This window comes from Neofelis nebulosa, chromosome 14 (assembly GCF_028018385.1).
Source record: "Neofelis nebulosa isolate mNeoNeb1 chromosome 14, mNeoNeb1.pri, whole genome shotgun sequence".
In the NCBI taxonomy this organism is placed as follows: domain Eukaryota; kingdom Metazoa; phylum Chordata; class Mammalia; order Carnivora; family Felidae; genus Neofelis; species Neofelis nebulosa.
The window spans coordinates 7,063,353-7,088,692 of record NC_080795.1 but is presented as its reverse complement, the minus strand read 5'-3'; the positions used below and the strand labels follow the sequence as shown (position 1 = coordinate 7,088,692).

The window sequence follows — 25,340 nt, the reverse complement described above, 5'->3', positions numbered from 1 at the left end:
ACTTCCAATTATATAACACAGTATTATTAACTAGAGTTACCATATTAGATCCCCAGAACTTATTCCTCTTATAACTGGAAGTTTGTGCCCTTTGATCAACATCTCTTCTTCCCCACCACCCAGCCCCTAGGAACCACCAATCAACTGTTCCTATAAGTTCAGCTTTTATATATTCCACATATAAGTGAGATCATACAGTATTTGTCTTTCTCTGATGTTTTTCACTCAGCATAATGTCCTCAAAGTTTGTTCACATTGTCACAAATGGCAGGATTTTCTTTTTAGGGCAGAATAATATTCACTGTACATATTGACCACAACTCTTTACTTATTTATTCATCTGTTGATGGACACATAGGTGGTATCCATGTATTTATTGGCTATTGTGAATAATGCTGCAATAAAGATCGGAGTATATTTATGTTTATGAGATCATAAATTCATTTCCTTTGGATATATACTCAGAAGTGGGATTGCTGGATCATATGGTAGTTCTATTTTCATTTTGTGAGGAACTTCTACACTGCTTTCCATAATACCTATACCGATTAACATTTTCATAACAGTGCGTAAAGGTCCCCTATACATCCATTCCAGCCTTCTAACAGATGTAAGGTAGTATCTCAGCATGGTTTTGATTTGCATTTCCCTGATGATTACTGATGTTGAGCACCTTTTCATGTACCTGTTGCCCATCTGTGTGACTTCTCTGGAAAAGTGGCTTTTCAGATCTTCTGCCCATTCTTTAACTGCATTCTTTGGGTTGGGGGATGGGGTTGTGGGTGTTTTGTGTTTTTGTTTTCTTGCTATTAAGTTATACAAGTTCTCTGTATATTTTAGATATTAACCACTTAGCAAATATATGATTTACAAATATTTTCTTCCATTCTGTAGGTTGTCTTTTTTCTTTCTTTCTTTTTTTTTTTTTTGATGATTTCCGTAACTGTGCAGAAGCTTATTTTGATGTTGCATTGGATGCCTTTGCTTTTGGTGTCAAATCTAAAAACTCTTTGCCAAGAATGATGTCAAGGAGCTTAAGACCTATATTTTCTTCTAGAAGTTTTATAGTCTCAGGTCTTACATTCAGGTATTTAATCCATTTTGAGTTAATTTTTTGTGGGGGGGTGTAACATAGTGCTGCAGTTTTATTCTTCTGCATGTGGCAGTCCAATGTTCCCAAAACCATTTATTGAAGAAACTATCCTTTCCACATTGTACATTCTTGCCTGCTTTGTTGTAAATTAGTTAAACATATAAGTGTGGGTTTATTGCTGGGCTCTCTATTCTGTTTCATGTATGTCAACACCATAATTTTTTGATTACTGGAGTTTTGTATTATAGTTTAAAATCAGGAAGTGTGATGTTCTTTCTCAAAATTACTTGGTTCTTTATTCTTTCTCAAGATTACTTTGGCTATTCAGAGTCTTTCATGGTTCCAAACAAGCTTTAGGATTCTTTGTTCTACTCTGTAAAAAATGCCATTGTAATTTTCATAGAGATTGCACTGAATCTGTAGACTGTTTTGAATAGTGTGAACATTTTAACATTAACAGTATGGACAATTAATTCTTCCAATCCATGAACATAGACTATCTTTCCATTTATTTGTGTCCTCTTCAATTTCTTTCAATGTCTTATGATTTTCAGCGCACAGATCTTTCACCTCATTGATCAAATTAATTCCTAGATATTTTATTCTTTTTGATGCAAATGTAAATGAGATTTTTTTTTTAATTTCCCTTTCTGAAAGCTTCTTTTTTTAATGTTTATTTGAGAGAGACAGAATGTGAGCAGGGACAGGGGAGGGGCGGAGAGAGAGGGAGACCTAGAACTCAAAGCGAGCTGCAAGTTCCACACTGGCAGCACACAGCCCGACGGAGGGCTCAAACTCACATACTGTGAGTTCATGACCTGAGCCGAAGTCGGACACTTAACCGACTGAGCCACCCAGGTGTGCCGGAAAGTTTCTTATTAGTTGTACAGAAATGCAACAGAATTTCATATATGGATTTCATATCCTGCAACTTTACTGAATTTGTCAGTTAACAAATTTTTGGTGGAGTGTTTCGTGGTTTCTATATATAGCATTATGTTATCTGCAAATAATGACATTTTATTTCTGCCTTTCCAATTTAGATGCCTTTTATTTATTTTCCTGCCTAGTTGATCTGGCTAGGACTTTTAATACTTGTTGAATAAAAGTGGTGAAAGTAGATTTTTTTCAGGTATCTCCATTAATTTAATAAGTATTACTTAGTACATCTCCACATTAACTGCACATAGTTTCTGTGGGTGCCTGAGTGGCTCAGTTAGTTGAATGTCCCACTCTTGATTTCAGCGTGGGTCATGATCCCAGGGTCATGGGATCAAGCCCCACGTCAGGCTACATGCTAAGCATGGAGCCTGCTTAAGGTTCTCTCTTTCTCCGTCTCTCTTCCTTTGCCCCTCTTCCTTGCTCACACTCTCACTCTAAAATAAAAAATTAAAAATTAATAAAAAATAAAGAAGAAAACACTGTCTATATTAAGCATTATACACATACATCATTTTACCATGCTTCACTTTTTATTATGTTTCACAGATACTACGCTTTTTATAAATTAAAGGTTTGTGGCAACCCCACATTGGGCAAGTCTCCTGGCACCATTTTTCCAACGGTTTTTGCACATTTTTTGTCTCTGTGTAACATTTTGATAATTCTCACAATATTTCAAATTTTTATTATTACTGTATTTGTTACGGTGATATCTTATCAGTGATTTTTTACGTTTACTGTAATTATTTTGGAGTACTATTAACCATGCCCATATCACATGACAAATTCGATAAATGTGTGTGTTCTGTTCCACCACCTGACCATTCCTCTCTCTCTCTCCCTCTCCTTGGGCAGCCTCCCTATTCCCTGAGATACACAACACTGAAATTAGGCCAATGAATAACTCTAGAACAGCCTCTAAGTGTTCAAGTAAAAGGAAAAGTCAGCATCTCTCACTCTCAATCAAAAGCTAGAAATGACTAAGCTTAGTGAGGAAGGTATGTCCAAAGCCAAGACAGGCCCAAAGCTAGGCCTCTTGCAGCCAAACAGCCAAGTTGTGAAGGCAAAGGAAAAGGTCTTGAAGGACATTACAAGTGTTACTCCAGTGAACACATAAATGACGCGTAAGAGAGCAAAGAGCCTTGTGGCTTACGTGAAGAAAGTTTTAGTAGTTTAGATTAAGAAGATCAAAGCAGCCGCAAGATCCCCTTAGAGCAGAGCCTAATCCAGAGCAACCCTAATCCTAACTCTCTTCAATTCTGTGAAGCCGAGAGAGGTGAGGAAGCTGCAGAAGCAGAGCCTGAAGCATGAGGTTGAGGGAAAGGAGCTGTCAGCCTGACACAGAAGTGTGAGGTGAAGCAGCAAGCAGTGATGCGAAAGCTGCACCAAGTTATACAGAGGACCAGGCTAAGACCATCAACGAAGATGGCTACACCAGAGATGGCGGTGCAGATCGAACAGCCTTATACTGAAAGAAGATGCCATTTAGGGCTTTCACAGCTAGAGAGGAGGTGTCAGTGCCAGGCTCAGAGCTCCAAAGGGCAGGCTGACTTTCCTGTTAGGGGCTAATATGGCTGGTGACTTTAAGCTGAAGCAAATTCTCATTTACTATTCTGAAAATTGTAGGGCCCTTCACAATTGTGTTCAATCTATTCCACCTGTGCTCTAGAAATGGAACAACAAAGCCTGGATGACAGCACATTTGTAGGTCACAGGGTTTATGGAATTTTTTTTTTTTAACGTTTATTTATTTTTGAGACAGAGAGAGACGGAGTATGAACGGGGGAGGGTCAGAGAGAGAGGGAGACCCAGAATCTGAAGCAGGCTCCAGGCTCTGAGCGGTCAGCACAGAGCGCGACGCGGGGCTCGAACTCACGGACGAGATCGTGACCTGAGCCGAAGTCGGCTGCTTAACCGACTGAGCCACCCAGGTGCCCCACGGAATTTTTTTTTTAACCCCACTGTTGAGACCTACTGCTCAGAAAAAGATTCCCTCGAAAATATTACTGCCGCTTGGCAATGTCCCTGGTCCCCCAAGAGCCCTGATGGAGATGTACAATGAGATTAATGTTGTTTTCATGCCAGCTAAAACAACATCCATTCTGCAGCCATGAACCAAGGGGCAATTTCAACTTGTAAGTCTTATTACTTTATTTTATTTTTTTACATGTTTTGCATATATTTTAATCACATTTGCATGTTATTTTAATCAAAATAAGAATATTTCATTTTACTTACAGTTTTCTAACAATTCTTTTTGTTTCTGAGATGTTGACTTTTATCATTTTTAATGCACTTATTGATATGATCATAACATTTTTTTCTTTAAACACATTTTTTTAATTTTAAAAAATTGTTTTACAGCATTAAGGAATTACTCATTTTTATTTTTATTATTTTAAAAATACATGTCATAAGGCTCTAGCTGCCATAGATAGTGATTCCTCTGAAAATCTGGGCAAAGTAAATGGGAAACCTTCTGGAAAGGATTCACCATTCTAGATGCCATTAAGAGCACTTGTAATTCATGGGAAGAGGTCAAAATATGAGCATTAACAGGAGTTTGGAAGCAACTGATTCCAGTCCTCGTGGATGACTTTGAAGGAGGGGTTCAAGACTTCAGTGGAGGGAGTAAATGCAGATGTGGTGGGAAGAGCAGGAGAACTAGAACTAGAAGGAGAGCCTGAAGGCAAGACTGAACTGTTGCAATATCACGACAAAACTTTTACAGATGAGGAGATGCTTTTTGTGGATGAGCGAAGCAAGTGGTTTCTTGAGATGGAATCTACTCCTGGTGAGGATGCTGTCAAGACTGGTGAAATGACTACAAAGGATTTAGAATTTTACATAAAGTCAGCTGATAAAGCAGCAACAGGATTTGAAAGAACTGGCTTCGATTTTGAAAGAAGTTCTACTGGGGGTAAAATGCTATCTCACAGCATTGCATCCTACAGAGAAATCATTTGTGACAGAGTCAACTGATGTGGCAAACTTCCTTGTCTTACTTTTTTTAATTGTCATAGCTGCCCCAGCCTTCAGCAGCCATCAACAGCAGCCTCATCAGCAGCCTGATTAGTCAGCGGCCATCAACACTGAGACAAGACCCTACACCAGCAAAAAATATTACAACTCACTGAAAGCTCAGATAACACCTAGCATTTTTTCGCAATAAAGTATTGCTTAATTAAGGCACACATATTTTTTAGACATAATGCTGCTGTACACTTAAAAGACCACATACTTTTTATAGGCACTAGGAACCCAAAACATTCGTTTGATTCACGTTACTGTGATAGTCACGTGATTGCAGCAGTCTGAAGATTGCACTGTCTCCAACTCACACCTGTACTTCCTCAAAAAGAATTCACCCATCCATTTTAGATAATTTATTAAGCGACTTCCTCAAAAACATTGCGTTGCTTCCACTACACAGAGATTAGGAAGTTAGAAAAGCAAACCCACGGGGCACCTGGGTGGCTCAGTCGGTTAAGCGTCCGACTTTGGCTCAGGTCACGATCTCACAGTTTGTGGGTCCCAGCCCCGCGTCCGGCTCTGTGCTGACAGCTCAGAGCCTGGAGCCTGTTTCAGATTCTGTGTCTCCCTCTCTCTCTGCCCGCCCCCCCAACTCGCACTCTGTGTCTCTCTCAAAAACTAAATAATAAACATTAAAAAAAATTAAAAAAAAAAAAAAACCTACTGCCGCACACCCAAAAGAGCATAATACAATTTCAACACGCTTTGTGATAACTTAAGTCTCACATATAAAGAAGCATAGCAGTTTGTAAACATGCAATACACATATTCATACAGTGTAGTTTACAGTCTTAACAGAAGGAAGAATTATATTCACATAATGTAGGGTACTTAAACAAATATGTCTTTGTTTTGGTGCGTTACCCTTCCAACATTTCTTCCTGTGGTTAAACTTCTCTCTGCTACAAAATGCTACCACATTTTTGAAAAATTTTATCATTTTTAATCAAATAATATCTTTTTATTCTACAGAGGCTCCCTCTGAGATGTTATTCAAAGGACTGGAAGTTAAGAAAATTATGAGACCATTTGATTACTAGTAAATTTTAACCACTGAGATCTTCACCCTTGATTATGACAAGAAACAGTATTTTATCAAGTTACTCAACAAGTGTTGCCAAATTTCACTGCAACATAAGTCTACTAGAATTTATTAAGTAACTTCAGTGTTCTTCACCTCTTAAAAACAAAGGACTCGATTCAAGTTCCGGAAGATGGCGGCGTAGGAGGACGCTGGGCTCACCGCGCGTCCTGCTGATCACTTAGATTCCACCTACACCTGCCTAAAGAACCCAGAAAACCGCCAGAGGATTAGCAGAACGGAGTCTCCGGAGCCAAGCGCAGACGAGAGGCCCACGGAAGAGGGTAGGAAGGGCGGCGAGGCGGTGCGCGCTCCACGGACTGGCGGGAGGGAGCCGGGGCGGAGGGGCGGCTCGCCGGCCAAGCAGAGCCCCCGAGTTGGGCTGGCAAAAGCGGAGGGGCCGGACGGACTGTGTTCCGACAGCAAGCGCGACTTAGCGTCTGGGAGGTCATAAGTTAACAGCTCTGCTCAGAAAGCGGGAAGGCTGGAGGACAAAGGGAGGGAGAGCTGCTGAGCCCCCGGACGGCAGAGCTCAGCTTGGCGGGGAACAAAGGCGCTCGCCAGCGCCATCTCCCCCGCCCATCCCCCAGCCAAAATCCCAAAGAGAACCAGTTCCTGCCAGGGAACTTGCTCGCTCCGCGCAAACACCCAACTCTGTGCTTCTGCGGAGCCAAACCTCCGGCAGCGGATCTGACTCCCTCCCGCTGCCACAGGGCCCCTCCTGAAGTGGATCACCTAAGGAGAAGCGAGCTAAGCCTGCCCCTCCCGCCCCCGTGCACCTTGCCTACCCACCCCAGCTAATACGCCAGCTCCCCAGCACCACAAGCCTGGCAGTGTGCAAGTAGACCAGACGGGCCACACCACCCCACAGTGAATCCCGCCCCTAGGAGAGGGGAAGAGAAGGCACACACCAGTCTGACTGTGGCCCCAGCGGTGGGCTGGGGGCAGACATCAGGTCGGACTGCGGCCCCGCCCACCAACTCCAGTTATACACCACAGCACGGGGGAAGTGCCCTGCAGGTCCTCACCGCTCCAGGGACTGTCCAAAATGACCAAACGGAAGAATTCCCCTCAGAAGAATCTCCAGGAAATAACAACAGCTAATGAACTGATCAAAAAGGATTTAAATAATATAACAGAAAGTGAATTTAGAATAATAGTCATAAAATTAATCGCTGGGCTTGAAAACAGTATACAGGACAGCAGAGAATCTCTTGCTACAGAGATCAAGGGACTAAGGAACAGTCACGAGGAGCTGAAAAACGCTTTAAACGAAATGCAAAACAAAATGGAAACCACGACGGCTCGGATTGAAGAGGCAGAGGAGAGAATAGGTGAACTAGAAGATAAAGTTATGGAGAAAGAGGAAGCTGAAAGAAAGAGAGATAAAAAAATCCAGGAGTATGAGGGGAAAATTAGAGAACTAAGTGATACACTAAAAAGAAATAATATACGCATAATTGGTATCCCAGAGGAGGAAGAGAGAGGGAAAGGTGCTGAAGGGGTACTTGAAGAAATTATAGCTGAGAACTTCCCTGAACTGGGGAAGGAAAAAGGCATTGAAATCCAAGAGGCACAGAGAACTCCCTTCAGACGTAACTTGAATCGATCTTCTGCACGACATATCATAGTGAAACTGGCAAAATACAAGGATAAAGAAAAAATTCTGAAAGCAGCAAGGGATAAACGTGCCCTCACATATAAAGGGAGACCTATAAGACTCGTGACTGATCTCTCCTTTGAAACTTGGCAGGCCAGAAAGGCTTGGCACGGTATCTTCAGTGTGCTAAACAGAAAAAATATGCAGCCGAGAATCCTTTATCCAGCAAGTCTGTCATTTAGAATAGAAGGAGAGATAAAGGTCTTCCCAAACAAACAAAAACTGAAGGAATTTGTCACCACGAAACCAGCCCTACAAGAGATCCTAAGGGGGATCCTGTGAGACAAAGTACCAGAGTCATCACTACAAGCATAAAACATACAGACATCACAATGACTCTAAACCCGTATCTTTCTATAATAACACTGAATGTAAATGGATTGAATGCGCCAACCAAAAGACATAGGGTATCAGAATGGATAAAAAAACAAGACCCATCTATTTGCTGTCTACAAGAGACTCATTTTAGATCTGAGGACACCTTTAGATTGAGAGTGAGGGGATGGAGAACTATTTACCATGCTACTGGAAGCCAAAAGAAAGCTGGAGTAGCCATACTTATATCAGACAAACTAGACTTTAAATTAAAGGCTGTAACAAGAGATGAAGAAGGGCATTATATAATAATTACAGGGTCTATCCATCAGGAAGAGCTAACAATTATAAATGTCTATGCGCCAAATACCGGAGCCCCCACATATATAAAACAGTTACTCATAAACAAAAGCAACCTTATTGATAAGAATGTGGTCATTGCAGGGGACTTTAACACCCCACTTACAGAAATGGATAGATCATCTAGACACACAGTCAATAAAGAAACAAGGGCCCTGAATGATACATTGGATCAGATGGACTTGACAGATATATTTAGAACTCTGCATCCCAAAGCAACAGAATATACTTTCTTCTCGAGTGCACATGGAACATTCTCCAAGATAGATCATATACTGGGTCACAAAACAGCCCTTCATAAGTTTACAAGAATTGAAATTATACCATGCATACTTTCAGACCACAATGCTATGAAGCTTGAAATCAACCACAGGAAAAAGTCTGGAAAACCTCCAAAAGCATGGAGGTTAAAGAACACCCTACTAAAGAATGAATGGGTCAACCAGGCAATTAGAGAAGAAATTAAAAAATATATGGAAACAAACGAAAATGAAAATACAACAATCCAAACGCTTTGGGACGCAGCGAAGGCAGTCCTGAGAGGAAAATACATTGCAATCCAGGCCTATCTCAAGAAACAAGAAAAATCACAAATACAAAATCTAACAGCACACCTAAAGGAAATAGAAGCAGAACAGCAAAGGCAGCCTAAACCCAGCAGAAGAAGAGAAATCATAAAGATCAGAGCAGAAATAAACAATATAGAATCTAAAAAAACTGTAGAGCAGATCAACGAAACCAAGAGTTGGTTTTTTGAAAAAATAAACAAAATTGACAAACCTCTAGCCAGGCTTCTCAAAAAGAAAAGGGAGGTGACCCAAATAGATAAAATCATGAATGAAAATGGAATGATTACAACCAATCCCTCAGAGATACAAACAATTATCAGGGAATACTATGAAAAATTATATGCCAACAAATTGGACAACCTTGAAGAAATGGACAAATTCCTAAACACCCACACTCTTCCAAAACTCAATCAGGAGGAAATAGAAAGCTTGAACAGACCCATAACCAGCGAAGAAATTGAATCGGTTATCAAAAATCTCCCAACAAATAAGAGTCCAGGACCAGATGGCTTCCCAGGGGAGTTCTACCAGACGTTTAAAGCAGAGATAATACCTATCCTTCTCAAGCTATTCCAAGAAATAGAAAGGGAAGGAAAACTTCCAGACTCATTCTATGAAGCCAGTATTACTTTGATTCCTAAACCAGACAGAGACCCAGTAAAAAAAGAGAACTACAGACCAATATCCCTGATGAATATGGATGCAAAAATTCTCAATAAGATACTAGCAAATCGAATTCAACAGCATATAAAAAGAATTATTCACCATGATCAAGTGGGATTCATTCCTGGGATGCAGGGCTGGTTCAACATTCGCAAATCGATCAACGTGATACATCACATTAACAAAAAAAAAGAGAAGAACCATATGATCCTGTCAATCGATGCAGAAAAGGCCTTTGACAAAATCCAGCACCCTTTCTTAATAAAAACCCTGGAGAAAGTCGGGATAGAAGGAACATACTTAAAGATCATAAAAGCCATTTATGAAAAGCCCACAGCTAACATCATCCTCAATGGGGAAAAACTGAGAGCTTTTTCCCTGAGATCAGGAACACGACAGGGATGCCCACTCTCACCGCTGTTGTTTAATATAGTGCTGGAAGTTCTAGCATCAGCAATCAGACAACAAAAGGAAATCAAAGGCATCCAAATTGGCAAAGATGAAGTCAAGCTTTCGCTTTTTGCAGATGACATGATATTCTACATGGAAAATCCGATAGACTCCACCAAAAGTCTGCTAGAACTGATACATGAATTCAGCAAAGTTGCAGGATACAAAATCAATGTACAGAAATCAGTTGCATTCTTATACACTAACAATGAAGCAACAGAAAGACAAATAAAGAAACTGATCCCATTCACAATTGCATCAAGAAGCATAAAATACCTAGGAATAAATCTAACCAAAGATGTAAAAGATCTGTATGCTGAAAACTATAGAAAGCTTATGCAGGTAATTGAAGAAGATATAAAGAAATGGAAAGACATTCCCTGCTCATGGATTGGAAGAATAAATATTGTCAAAATGTCAATACTACCCAAAGCTATCTACACATTCAATGCAATCCCAATCAAAATTGCACCAGCATTCTTCTCGAAACTAGAACAAGCAATCCTAAAATTCATATGGAACCACAAAAGGCCCCGAATAGCCAAAGTAATTTTGAAGAAGAAGACCAAAGCAGGAGGCATCACAATCCCAGACTTTAGCCTCTACTACAAAGCTGTCATCATCAAGACAGCATGGTATTGGCATAAAAACAGACACATAGACCAATGGAATCGAATAGAAACCCCAGAACTAGACCCACAAACGTATGGCCAACTCATTTTTGACAAAGCAGGAAAGAACATCCAATGGAAAAAAGACAGTCTCTTTAACAAATGGTGCTGGGAGAACTGGACAGCAACATGCAGAAGGTTGAAACTAGACCACTTTCTCACACCATTCACAAAAATAAACTCAAAATGGATAAAGGACCTGAATGTGAGACAGGAAACCATCAAAACCTTAGAGGAGAAAGCAGGAAAAGACCTCTCTGACCTCAGCCGTAGCAATCTCTTACTCGGCACATCCCCAAAGGCAAGGGAATTAAAAGCAAAAGTGAATTACTGGGACCTTATGAAGATAAAAAGCTTCTGCACAGCAAAGGAAACAACCAACAAAACTAAAAGGCAACCAACGGAATGGGAAAAGATATTTGCAAATGACACATCGGACAAAGGGCTAGTATCCAAAATCTATAAAGAGCTCATCAAACTCCACACCCGAAAAACAAATAACCCAGTGAAGAAATGGGCAGAAAACATGAATAGACACTTCTCTAAAGAAGACATCCGGATGGCCAACAGGCACATGAAAAGATGTTCAACGTCGCTCCTCATCAGGGAAATACAAATCAAAACCACACTCAGATACCACCTCACGCCAGTCAGAGTGGCCAAAATGAAGAAATCAGGAGACTATAGATGCTGGAGAGGATGTGGAGAGACGGGAACCCTCTTGCACTGTTGGTGGGAATGCAAATTGGTGCAGCCGCTCTGGAAAGCAGTGTGGAGGTTCCTCAAAAAATTAAAAATAGACCTACCCTATGACCCAGCAATAGCACTGCTAGGAATTTATCCAAGGGATACAGGAGTACTGATGCATAGGGGCACTTGTACCCCAATGTTTATAGCAGCACTCTCAACAATCGCCAAATTATGGAAAGAGCCTAAATGTCCATCAACTGATGAATGGATAAAGAAATTGTGGTTTATATACACAATGGAATACTACGTGGCAATGAGAAAGAATGAAATATGGCCTTTTGTAGCAACGTGGATGGAACTGGAGAGTGTGATGCTAAGTGAAATAAGCCATACAGAGAAAGACAGATACCATATGGTTTCACTCTTATGTGGATCCTGAGAAACGTAACAGAAACCCATGGGGGAGGGGAAGGGAAAAAAAAAAAAAAAAAGAGGTTAGAGTGGGAGAGAGCCAAAGCATAAGAGACTGTTAAAAACTGAGAACAAACTGAGGGTTGATGGGGGGTGGGAGGGAGGGCAGGGTGGGTGATGGGTATTGAGGAGGGCACCTTTTGGGATGAGCACTGGGTGTTGTATGGAAACCAATTTGACAGTAAATTTCATATATTAAAAAATAAAAAATAAAAAATAAATAAATAAATAAAAATTTTTATAAAAAAAAAAAATACTAAGTCAGCCTTTCACTGATTTTCCTGGTTTCTACTCATAGGGCACAGAGTATAATATCTATGTCATTATTTTCATTTTTTCTACATGAAGTGACTAACAATAACAAATATGAGAATTGAAAAAAATGTACATTAAACTCAATTAAATTTAATTTTTCAATTAAAAAAATAAATAAATAAATAAATAAATAAAAAAAACAAAGGACTCAAGGGGTATCTGGGTGGCTCAGTCAGGTAAGCACCAGACTTCGGCTCAGGTCATGATCTCATGGTTCGTGGGTTTGAGCCCTGTGTCAGGCTCTGTGCTGACGGCTCAGAGCCTAGAGTCTGCTTTGGATTCTGTGTCTCCCTCCCTTTCTGCCCCTCCCCTGCTCGTACTCGGTCTCTCCCTCTTAAAAATAAACATTAAAAAAAATTTCTTTAAAACAAATCACTCTCTGAAGGAGATTCTAATTAAGACTTTCTGAGAGACAAAATTTGTAATAGCAATAGTGAAATAGTAGTTGGAGACTATTTCAGAAAGTATCCTTAGCATGTTATTACTTCTTGAATTATAAAACGGATGTAAGTTAAAAATAACAGTATTTTTAAGCTGTAGTCAAGACAGTATGGGATTGGCACACAGACACCTAGATCAATGGAACAGAATAAAAAATCCAGAAATGGACCCACAACTATATGGTCTAGTCATCTTCAACAAAGCAGGAAATATCCAATAGAAAAAAGACAGTCTCTTCAACAAACGGTGTTAGTAAAAGTGGATGGTGACAGGCAGAAGAATGAAACTGGACCACTTTCTTACATCAGATACAAAAATATATTCAAAATGGATGAAAGACATAAACTGAAACAGGAAACCATCAAAATCCTAAAGGAGCATCAAAATCCTAGTCCTTGGCACAGAAATTTCTTACTAGACGTGTCACAAACGTGATTACTGGGACCTCATTAAGATAAAAAGCTTCTGCACAGTGAAGGAAACAATCAACAAAACTAAATGGCAGCCTATGGAATGGGAGAAGATATCTGCAAATAATGTATCTGATCTGATTATACAGATCCAAAATAAAGAATTCTATAAAGAATTTATCGAACTCAACACACAAAAAACAAACAACCCAGTTAAGAAATGGGCAGAAGACATGAATAGACACTTTTCTTTTTTTTAATATTCATATTTATTTTTGAGAGAGAGAACATGAGCAGGGGAGGGGCAGAAAGAGGGAGACAAAGGATCCAAAGTGGGCTCTGCGCACTGACAGTAGCAAGCCCAACGTGGGACTCAAATTCACGAACTGCAAGATCAAGACCTGAGGCGAAATCAGGAACTCAACCAACTGAGCTACGCAGGTGCCCCAAAAGACACTTTTCCAAAGAAGACATCCAGATGGCTAACAGACACAGGAAAATATGCTCCACATCACTCATCATCAGGGAAGTACAAACCAAAACCACAATGAGATACCATCTCACACCTGTCAGAATGGCTAAAATTAACAACACAGGAAACAACAGATGTTGGCGAGGAGGCAGAGAAAGGGGAGCCTTCTTGCACTGCTGGTGGGAATGTAAACTGATGCAGTCACTCTGGAGAACAGTATGGACATGTCTCCAAAAACTAAAAATAGGGGAATACCCTACAACCTGACAATTGCAGTATTAGGTATTTACCCAAAGGATACAAAAATATAGATTTGAAGGTGTACATGCATCCCAATGTTTACAGCAGCATTATCAACAATAGCCAAACTATGGAGAGAGCCTAAATGTCCACTGACTAACGAATGGATAAAGAATATGTGGGGTGTGTGTGTGTGTGTGTGTGTGTGCGCGCACGTGCACACACACACACATATAAATGCAATGGAGTATTACTCATCCATCAAAAAGAATGAAATCTTGCCATTTGTAATGACGTGGATGGAGCCAAAATATTTTATTTAGCATAAATAAATAATAACAGTTAAATCAATCAGAGAAAGATAAATACCATATGACTTCACTCATATGTGGAATTTAAGAAACAAAACAGATGAACATATGAGAAGGGTGGGGGGAAGAGAAGAAAGGGAAACAAACCCTAAGAGACTCTTAACCATAGAGAACAAAATGAGGGTTGCTGGAGGGGAGACGCGTGAAGGGATGGGTTAGATGGGTGCTGGGTATTAAGGAGAGCACCTGTGATGAGCACTGGGTGTTGAATCAGTGAACTCAACTCCTGAAACCAATATAGCACTGTACATTAACTAACTAAAATTTAAATAAAAACAAATACAGTAACAACTATACCTTAACCACCTGCGGTCAGGGACTTGGTAGATACTGAAGTTCTATTTTCCTACAGAATTAGCACCACACTATACAGACAAATATCCAAGGTGGTAGAACGGAGATGGACATATGGAGGAGACACCTTTCCATTCCTAAAACAAGGACAGCAATTTGCATGTAACAAAGACTCGAGAAAGGTTGGCTGAATGAATCCAAGGGAAGTAGCCAAATGTAGTAAAGAGGTAAATGCTGGCTACTTCTAATCCTTTTTAGCCTAGGAATTTCCATCACCACCAACTCCCACAAGTGCTCTTAGATAAATACCTCTGACTGTACAAATAAAGAGGTGGAGAGAGGTGAAAGGAGCAAGATTATAAGAGGAGTTTTTAGTTTCCTTCTTACAATATACATACAGAAAATGCGGAAATGAAAGAAAATGAACTAATCTTACAAAACAACATATTGAATTGGTATTTAAAATGTGATTCAAATCTAAATATTGGACCAGAAACTACCTCTGAAGACTATCCATCCCAAGATCGGGGTGGTGCTCCTGAGACCTTTAACTTTTAAATCATACAGCTGAAGCATAAAGTTGTTTGTTGTACACAACAAATATTTGGAGCAGGTCTGTTAGTGTTTCTCTACGAAGAACTCTTTGTAAACGTGTTTTGTTATTTAGTGTGGAACCTCTACTTGAACAATTCTGAACTGTGCAAACTCATGGAGCTTCTGCTCTTAGCGGGTTTCTTACTTTTGTGTGGATCTCATATACTGCACTGTCCTGTAAGTAAAGATTAAATCCCACACTTTTCTTTAAAAAATAAAAATAAAATTAAGAAATAAAATGTAATTTAAGAAATTCTAGTGACTATCTATTGACAATTCACTGTCAAATGTATACTGCTTTGCCATTCATAAACAACCTCACAGAATCCTCACAATAACCATATGAGGTATTCATCTCGTTTTACAGAGGATGAACGGAAACTCAGAGAGGTCAAGTGATTCGCTCAAGATCAAAAAATCAACAAATGACAGGGCCCGAATTCAAATCTGCGTTGCTGGCTAACATTCTAATATTCTCTTCATTATGTCACAGCAACGGTATATCGGTTACTTAGATTCCATTTAGATAAACTAAGAAAATCAGAATTTGGAGGAAAAAAAGACAGGACTTTCAACTAGAATTAGGAAGCAAGGTGTTGTCCCAAACTTGTTAGGATTTAAAATCATCTTGCTAGCTCTTGGTAGACTAAAGGGCAGGCATCCCACGTTGGTCACCCTTGTATTTACTACAGAAAGTATTCAGCACAGTACTTTGCACATAGCAGATCCACCAAAAATGTTTACAAAATTGGATCAGCTGACATGTAAGTGTTAGCTTGGGCACACGAACACATCCTATTAACGTCGTTCTAGAGCACAGTCTAACAAATCGGCCTTACAGCCATCTGACTCCTGGCAGAAGCGTAATGCTACAACACAGTGTTGACTACGGACTGGGCCCAGATCATAAAATTAGCCATCAACTGAAAAAAAATAAAGTGCAAAAGATTTGAGTCTTGTCAAAATATAAACAAATACATCCAGGAGAGAAGACAACACTACAGGTATGTTTTTACTGTCCGAGAACATTAGCCACATTTTTAATTTATCAATCTTATTCACCGTTCTTTTTGTTTTCAGACTATACGAATGTATGTTTCAGTTTCATGCAACCTCCTTTGAACCAGCTTTTTCACCTTGCTGATTCTGTCACTAATTATTTAAACACACTTGCAGCATATTCATAAGAAAACTTTGTCTAGACACTTTGAAAATCGCGCATTGCTACCTTTTAGTAAAACAGTTTACCCTCTTATTTGATGCTTTTTAATTTTTGATCCTTTTTGTGGTATGTACACTTTAGTACTCCTATCTTTTGGTAAAGACTCCGTTTGTCTTATGGTTCTCTTTTTTCACAGCAAGAGAAAACGTACTTATTGGGAAGATGTGGGTCATCTCACAGAACTGACGGGAAGACGGAGGAAGAAGCATAAGCAAAGTGGCAGCGGAAAACACAGCTGAGAACCTGCTACCGACGCAGCCTCCTTAACATGTGACATGCGCCTGCTGGCACTAATGCTGGCACCCCATGGACTGTCACTGCCGGCAGGCACCGCTGCTCGGTCCACAAGTACCATCCCAGAGCTAGAATGCGGCCACGTGCCACAGTACGTGAGTCCCACATTCTGCCAACATTCATGCAGCACTCCTTCTGGCATTCTAGGCAGAGCATCCACTTGGACAAGCCTATGGCATTAAAAGAAAGGCACACCTACTTAAAATTTAAAGAACATTTGGGTTCAATACTTTAATTTCAGATAGCCAATACTTAAAGATGAATTTATCATAAGTTTCCTACAATTATTATCCAAATTTGTACAGAGTTGTACGTGACTAGAAAGGAATCAAACCTTACATATCTACTAATGTAAGCTCTTACCCGGGCCAAGTCCATCATGGCCTATGACAATCTTATATAGATCCCCAAGGTGCACAGCTTCTAGGGAGAAGGTGTCAGTCTGTAACAAATCAAAAAAGGATAACTATATCTGGATTATGAGTCTGATTTGTTACAAGATTATAAATTAAGATACACTAAAAATTGTGAAAAGAACCGGGTGCAGTTAGTAAACACACAAATCTAATTTAACTATTTAAAGATAAAACAATATTAATTTGTAGAACCTATCCCCCACACGTCTTTTTGTTGCCAATATTTCATTATGAAAACACAAATTTGGGGACTCTCTACAAATACAGGTTTCAAATAATAATAATAATATAAAAGTAATAATTATAAAATATACTAAAAGTTGTCATCCCTTTGAATACAACCAACTCTTACCTGTCCCAGGATGGAATTTTTTAAGCAATGTTTATGGACCATTGACAAATATAATGTTTCTACAGTGATTTTAGGATATTGATACAAATATTATTGGAAATCTATAACATGTATCTGAAGTCCCAATGGGCTGCTACAATAAAAATTATTCATGTTTGTGCTCTAAAGGTTTACATATTCAGAACATGGATACAAGTAAGGAGTACAGAGTTCTTTTGATAAAATCTAAGATAATTATATATAGGTTAAAATGCAAGAAAAATATATGATGCAGCATATCAGTTGAAAATAACCCAGAAACAAAAAATAACGTTTTCATCAGATAGTAAGTTATACATATTGAAATATTTTCACACTAAAATTTTACTTTATCCTTAGAAGTCATTCTCTGAGAAAGTTGTTATCTAACAGTAAACCTCATTTAACATTATAAAAGTAGATTTAAAAATCAGACAATAGGAAATGACTTCACCAAGATGAGGGACTAGAGAAAACCAAGCCCTCCCTCCCCAATGGAGATACCATTTTAACAATAACAATAACAGAATACTTCTGTGCAAATTCTGGATACCAGATGGGAAGCTTCAGTACCCACTCCAATGCATAATAAAAAAGGGACTCCATCAAGAGGTAGGAAAGTTTGTGACTTCTTGCATGCTCATAGCCTTCCCCTTACTTGGCATAGTGCATTATAACAGGGCGGAAACCTTCCATACCCTGTATCCTCTTGGGACAGAAACAAAAGAGTAGACAAAGCATACAAAACTCTGGCTTCCCTGAGGGCTGCCCAAAGAACTGATTCTCTCTCACTTAACTCAAGTACTAATGGCAGCAGACTTTGGAAGTCAATGAAAACAGAGAAGAGTACTGTGGCATGTCAGAGCTACAAAGGTTGTGAACTATAGCAGGATGGAGTGCAAGAGAACATGAGCACAGGAGGAGAAAAAGGAGCAAGCAGCCTAGGAAAATTAAGAGTTAAAAACATGTAAACAAGCCCAAAAAAGATACAGTCCAAAAAAGCATGAGAGTCCCTGGAAGTTCAGCCAGGCTCATGGGTGAGGGTCTTCCCTTCACAATGCAGTCCATTAAGACTAGGTAAGATAGTTTTTCAAATGCCAAATCTCAAGAAAAGGTCACAGGGCATGTAAAGAGGGAAACAGCCCAGTCAAAAGAACAAAACAAATTCCAGAAACCAAACAAAGAAATAAAGATCTCTGAAAGTTTTTTTATTTCAAGTTTTTATTTAAATTCTAGTTAGTTAACAAATTTTACGTACGAGTAAAATCATATATTTGTCTTTCTCTGAAAGACTTGTTTCACTTAGCATAATATATTGACAACTCCATCCACGTCATTACAAATGGCAAGATTTCATTCTTTTTGATGGCTGAATAATACTCCATCATATATACATGTCCATCAGTTGATGGATATTTGGTCTCTCTCCATAGTCTGGCTATTGTTGATAATGCTTCCATAAACACTGGGGTATATATACCCCTTCAGATAAGTACTTTTGTATCCTTTTGGTAAATACCTAATAGTACAATTGCAGAGTCTCAGGGTACTTCCATTTTTAAAATTTTCAGAAACCTCCATACTGTTTTCCAGAGTGGCTGCATCAGGTTGCATTCCTACCAACAGTGCAAGACGGTTCCCCTTTCGCCAGATTCTTGCCAACATCTGTTGCTTTCTGTGTTGTTAACTGTAATCATTCTGACAAGTGTGAGGTAGTATCTCATCGTGGTTTTGATTTGTATTTCCCTGATGACGAGCAATGTTGAGCATCTTTGCATGTGTCTATTACCATCTGGATGTCTTCTTTGCAAAAGCATCCGTTTATGTCTTCTGCCTATTTCTTACCTGTATTATTTGTTTTTTGGGTGTCGAGTTTGGTAACTTCTTTACAGATGATGGATACTAACCCTTTATCAGATATGTATTTTGCAAATACCTTCTCCCATTCCGTAGGCTGCCTTTTAGTTTTATTGATTGTTCCCTTCACTGTGTAGAAGCTTTTTACCTTGATGAAGTTCCAATAGTTTGCGTTTGCTTTTGTTTCCCTTGCCTTCGGCGGCATGTCTAGTAAGAAGTTGCTCTGGCCGAGGTCAACTGCTGCCTGGATTTTGATAGTTTCCTGTCTCACATTTATGTCTTTCATCAATTTTGAATATATTTTTGTGTATGGTGTAAGAAAGTGGTCCAGTTTCATTCTTCTGCATGTTGCTTTCCAGTTCTCCCGGCACCATTGGTTGAAGAGACTGTCTTTCTTCCATCGGATATTCCTTTCTGGTTTGTCGAAGATTAGTTGACCATATAGTTGTGGATCCATTTCTGGGATTTCTATTCTTGCTATTTGCAAATCTTGCCATTTGCAGCAACGTGGATGGAGGTATAGTATATTATACCAAGCAAAACGAGTCAGTCAAAGAAAGACAAATATCATATGATCTCACTCATACACAGAATTAAGAAACAAAACAGATGACTATAGGGGAAGAAAAAAAGAGAGAGAGGAAGGCAAACCATAAGAGACTCTTAACTATAGAGAACAAACAGTGTTGAGGGGAGATTGGTGGGGGGAATGGGCTAAATGGAGGATGAGAATTAAGGAGGGCACTTGTTGTGATGAGCACCAATGAATCACTATATTCTACTCCTAAAACTAAAAAGAAAAAAAAATTACTTTATGATTCCAATTATTTGAGATATCTACAGTAGTCAAATTTATAGAAACAGAAATTAGAATGGTGGTTTCCAAGGGCTGAGGGGAAGGATAAATATGGAATTGTTTAATGAGTACAGAGTTTCAGTTCTACAGGATGAAAACTTTCTGGAGACCTATTGTGCAACAATGTGAATACATTTACCACTAGTGAGCTGTGAACTTAAAAACAGTTAAGATGGTAACTTTTATTTATTTTTTACCACATGTAAAAAAAAATCAAAGGACTTTATCACTTACTTGTCCTCTTAAAAAACTGAAGGAGCTCTTTGATCGAAATAGTTGTCTGGATCCTGAATCTCCCTTTTCCCCATAGACAGAAATGTAGACATTTGCTACTGTTCCAGCGTTCCAAAGCTCACCTGTTGCCACGTGCACTTCGTATACTGTCACTGGCAACAAAAGAAAAATAAACTTTATATGCCAAGAATTAGTCATATGATAGAAAAATTACTTCCACCTAATGTAGAGTTCAGTTCCAGTTAAAATGCAGTAACACGCCGTATGCAGTCCTTCCCACTGAATACAGCTATAAACTCTCGACAAATGCAAGAAGCAGCCATATGAAGATGCTGAAGAGTAAAACGTAGCAGGAGCATTCAGGAAGAAGACCAGAATTTGATGTACCAAGTGGCAGTATGTTTGTCATTTTTTGCCCTCTGGCATCTCCCATCCTGGACTCAGTTCACGAAAAACCTGGAAATAAGCACTGGAGTTCAGACGAAGAAACCCCGGAGAGCCCTCGTGCTCGGGCTTAACACACAGGAAAGAAAGTTCCTAAGACACACAGACAGTAGAGATTTTGCACTATTTGATTTTCTCTTTCATTCCTTCATTCTCTCACATGCCAGTGCTTGAGCACAGCAGCACACAGGAAGCAACACTCTGAGGGAGAACTTTTGCCTGTTCAGAAGATCTGGGCTTCAGCAGAGGGAGGCCAAACTCCACTGCTTTCTTTGCTCTCTGTCCTACCAGTGCATGGCCCTGGACATAGGAAGAGTGCATAAACGCACATCCAAACAGGAAAACTAAAATACCAGCTAACCAACCAAAACTAGAAGCCAGGGAACTCGAAAGTACCAAAGAGCGTCATGGAAGAAAAGCAAACCCCGAAAGCTCTTTATTAACTCTCAGGCTCACACCTAAGCTGAAGATGCATGACCCTGATTCTATCCTCTTCAGCGTCCCAGAGACCTTGAGATCTAAACTAACAGATAAACCTCCAACTAGGACCCAGATTCACCAGTGAATAGCATACATATAGGGCAGATATGAATAGCACTACAAAGGCTTTTAAAACTAAACTGACATTGGAACCACAGCCCACAGATGACAGGTGGAAACTAACCAGGGGGTCAAGTGCCTGTCAAGGCAAAAATATAAACATTCTCCGTAGGATTTAAACGGCACCCAGGAGGGGCCAAGACGGCAGAGCTGCATGGAAGGTGTTTTTGCCTCTCTCGTCCCTGAAACGCAGCCAGATCAACACCAACCAATCTTGCACACCTAGAAAACTGATTTGAGGATTAACACCACAATCAGCACAACCTGAACCACAGAACTGAGCAGGTATGCAGCATGGAGAAGTGAACTGGGGGAGAGAAAAGCCGCAGAGGGCAGGGAAGTGTTTTTGCTTGCAGAGAGAGGACGGAGACAGGGGGGAGAGTACAGGAAAAGCATTCCCCCCTTGAAAACAGCTGGAGAGAAAGAGAAAGACTGGGAAGAGCCTCAAGGGACTGAGGAAAAAAGGGAGAAAGGAAAAGGGAGAGGGCTTAAATTCTTAACATTAAGATGCTACAAACAGGGGAATGCAGAGTCTGAAACTCTGCAGCTCGACACCTGCCAGAGCTCTGGTGGGAAGGGGAAATCCCCAGGAGCAGATAGAAAGATCTGAAGGGTCCACAGGCCACATGGGGAGAGGCAGTTCCCCAGCTGGAAGGACATTTGGTAGAGGCCGTGTGGGCTCCCCACAGGCAAAAGGGCCCAGCAGACCCCAGAGAACAGCCACGTTCACTGGTGTTGGAACAAGGATGTTAAGGGTGAAGCCTGGTGCCAGAAGTATGTTGTGATTCACCATAACCCCTGGAATGCCACTGCCATACAACTGCACGAAATTGTTCTGGGGAGGGCTGGCACCTGGCCACGATCTCTGGACATCTGCAGCACAGTCACCCAAACGTTCCTGGAGGTGGGCCGCACCCAGCCATTGCTCAGCAAGACCCTCCCTCAGGGGGTCTGAGTGGGTCAAAGCTTCAGGGCCCTCAGAAGTGAGGGGTTTGGAACCACACCCCCACTGAGACATAACTCAGGAGAGAGGTGCCACCTGGCAGGCTGTGGAGATCACAGACTGTGTAGAAGCAGGGAGTGGACCCAAGCTAGAGACAAAGGAGGGATGCTTGACTGCCTGTCGGCGAAAGCACAGAGTTTTGATACTGGAGACTGGGTAGCTGGGTAATGGCCATTTTCACCCCTTCTACCCATGCGCATACACGCCTACACAAGCCGTAACAATCCATCAGGAAACTAAGCAGCACCTTTTAGTGGAGAACAGAGCTATTACACCAAGCCCCGCCCAACAGGGCCAAGCATGCTCTGGAAGAACACCACAAGTCGCTCTGCCTGCATAGTTTACAGACTATAAAGAGCTTCATTGTTTGACTTATAAGGGAAGTCTGATGTAATTTCATTCATATTTCATTCTGTTCACTGGTTCATCTATTCAGTTTTTCTTTTTCATTTGTTTTTTATTCTTAAATACAGAAAGAAAGAATTTATTTTTATTTTCCGTTTTTACAAAGAAGATTTTCTTTAATTTTTTTTACTACATTTTTTACTTCTTAATTTTTTATTTATTTATTTTTAATGTTTATTTATGAGATGGGGCGCCTGGGTGGCTCAGTCAGTTAAGTGTCCGACTTCAGCTCAGGTCATGATCTCGCCATCCGTGGGTTTGGGCCCCACGTCGGGCTCTGTGCTGACAGCTCAGAGCCCCGGAGCCTGCTTCAGATTCTGCGTTTCCCTCTCTCTCTGCCCCTCCCCCACTCACACTCTGTCTGTCTCTGAAAAATGAATAAACCTTAAAAACAAAATTATGAGAGACAGAGCACAAGCAGGGAAGGGGCAGAGAGAGGGAGACAAAGAATTTGAAGCAGGCTCCAGGCTCTGAGCTGTCAGCACAGAGCCCGATGCAGGGCTCAAACTCAGGAACTACGAGATCATGGCCTGACCCGAAGTCAGATGCTTAACCAACTGAGTCACCCAGGCGCCCCTTTATTTGTTAAATTTTTCAAATTCTATTTTATTTTTATCATTTCATTTTATTATATTTTCCTATATTCATTTCTTTAAATTTTCAAACTATTTTTTCTTTTCTTTCCCTTTTCTCTCTATTCTATCAAACTTCTTTCAACAACCAGACCAAAACCCACCTAAGATCTTGCATCCTTTATTTGATTTTTTTTGTTTTTAATTTTTTAATTTTTATATTTTTATTTTATTAATTTTTTCTTCCTCCAAACCGATGAAATGAAGGAATTCACCCCAAAAGAAAAAACAGCCAGTGACTTAACACAGATACAAGCAAGGAATCTTAACCAGAATTTAGAATCATGATAATAAAAATAATAGCTGGGCTTGAAAAAAATCATAGAATCCCTTTCTGAGGAGATAAAAGAAGTAAAATCTAGTCAGGATGAAGTTAAAAAACACTACAAATGAGATGCAATCTCGAATGGCTGCCATGGCAGCAAGGATGGCTGACACAGAGTAGCAAGTCAGCAACATAGAGAACAAATTTATGGAAAATAATGAAGCAGAAAAAAAGAGGGAGACTAAGGCAAAAGAGCATGATATAAGAATTAGAGAACTCAGTGACTCATTAAAAACGAGTAACATCCAAGTCATAGGGTCCCAGAAGATGAAGAGAGAGAAAAGGGAATAGAAGGTTTATGTGAGCAAATCATAGCAGAAAATTTTCCTAACCTGGGGAAAGGCACAGACATCAAAATCCAGGAAGCACAGAGAACTCCCATTAGAGTCAACAAAAGCAACCATCAACAAAGCATATCACAGTCAAATTCATAAAATACTCAGGCAAGGAAAGAATCATGAAAGCAGCAAGGAAAAAACAGTCCTTAACCTACAAGGGAAGACAGATAAGGTTTGCAACAGACATATCCATAGAAACTTGGCCAGCCAGAAAGGAGTGGCAGGATATATTCAATGTGCTGAATCGGAAAAATATGCAGCCAAGAATTCTTTATCCAGCAAGGCTGTCATTCAAAATAGAAGGAGAGATTCAAACTTTCCCAGACAAAAACTAAAGGAGTTCATGACCACTTACCAGCCCTGCAAGAAATTTTAAGGGGGACTCTCTGAGAGAAGAAAACACAAAAAAAAAACAAAACAAAAAAGGCCAAAAGCAAGACTAGAAAGGACCAGGGAACGCCACAAGAAACCAACCCTACAAGCAATATAATGGTAATAAATTCACATCTTTCGGTACTCACTCTAAATGTCAATGGACTAAACATTCCAATCAAAAGACACAGGGTAACCGAACGGAAAAGAAAACAAGATCCATCTATATGCTGTTTATAAGAGACATAAAGACACCTTGAGATTGAAAGTAAGGGGATGGAGAACATCTATCATGCTAATGGTCGCCAAAAGAAAGCTGGAGTAGCCATACTTATATCAGACAATCTAGATTTTATACTAAAGACAGTAACAGGAGATGAAGAAGGGCATTAGATCATAATTAAGGGGTCTACCCACCAAGAAGATCTAACAATTGTTAGTACATTAAAAGGATTATTCACAATGATCAAGTGGGATTTATACCTGGGATGCAGGGCTGGTTCAATATTCACAAAACAATCAATGTAATACATCACATCAATAAAGGAAAGGACAAGAACCATGTGATCCTCTCAATAGACACAGAGAAAGCATTTGACAAAATACAGCATCCTTTCTTAATAAAAACTTTCAAGAAAGTAGAGACAGAAGGATCATACCTCAAGATCATAAAAGCCATATTTGAAAGACCCACCACTAATATCATCCTCAATGGAGAAAAACAGAGCTTTCCCACTAAAGTCAGGAACACGACAGGGATGTCCACTTTCACCACTGTTATTCAACATAGTACTGGAAGTCCTAGCCTCAGCAATCAGACAACACAAAGAAATAAAA

General features: G+C 39.9%; 1 protein-coding gene across 1 annotated transcript in view; it reads right to left on the bottom strand.

Annotated features, from left to right (window-relative positions):
* RP1 (RP1 axonemal microtubule associated) overlaps positions 1-25,340 on the bottom strand; it is a 202,090-nt gene that overhangs the window by 64,196 nt on the left and 112,554 nt on the right. Inside the window, exons 7-8 of the mRNA XM_058699582.1 lie at positions 20,385-20,536; positions 17,015-17,093 (exon numbers count right to left, since the gene is read on the bottom strand). Coding sequence (XP_058555565.1) covers positions 17,015-17,093; positions 20,385-20,536 — 231 coding nt within the window. The remainder of the gene's footprint in view (positions 1-17,014; positions 17,094-20,384; positions 20,537-25,340) is intronic.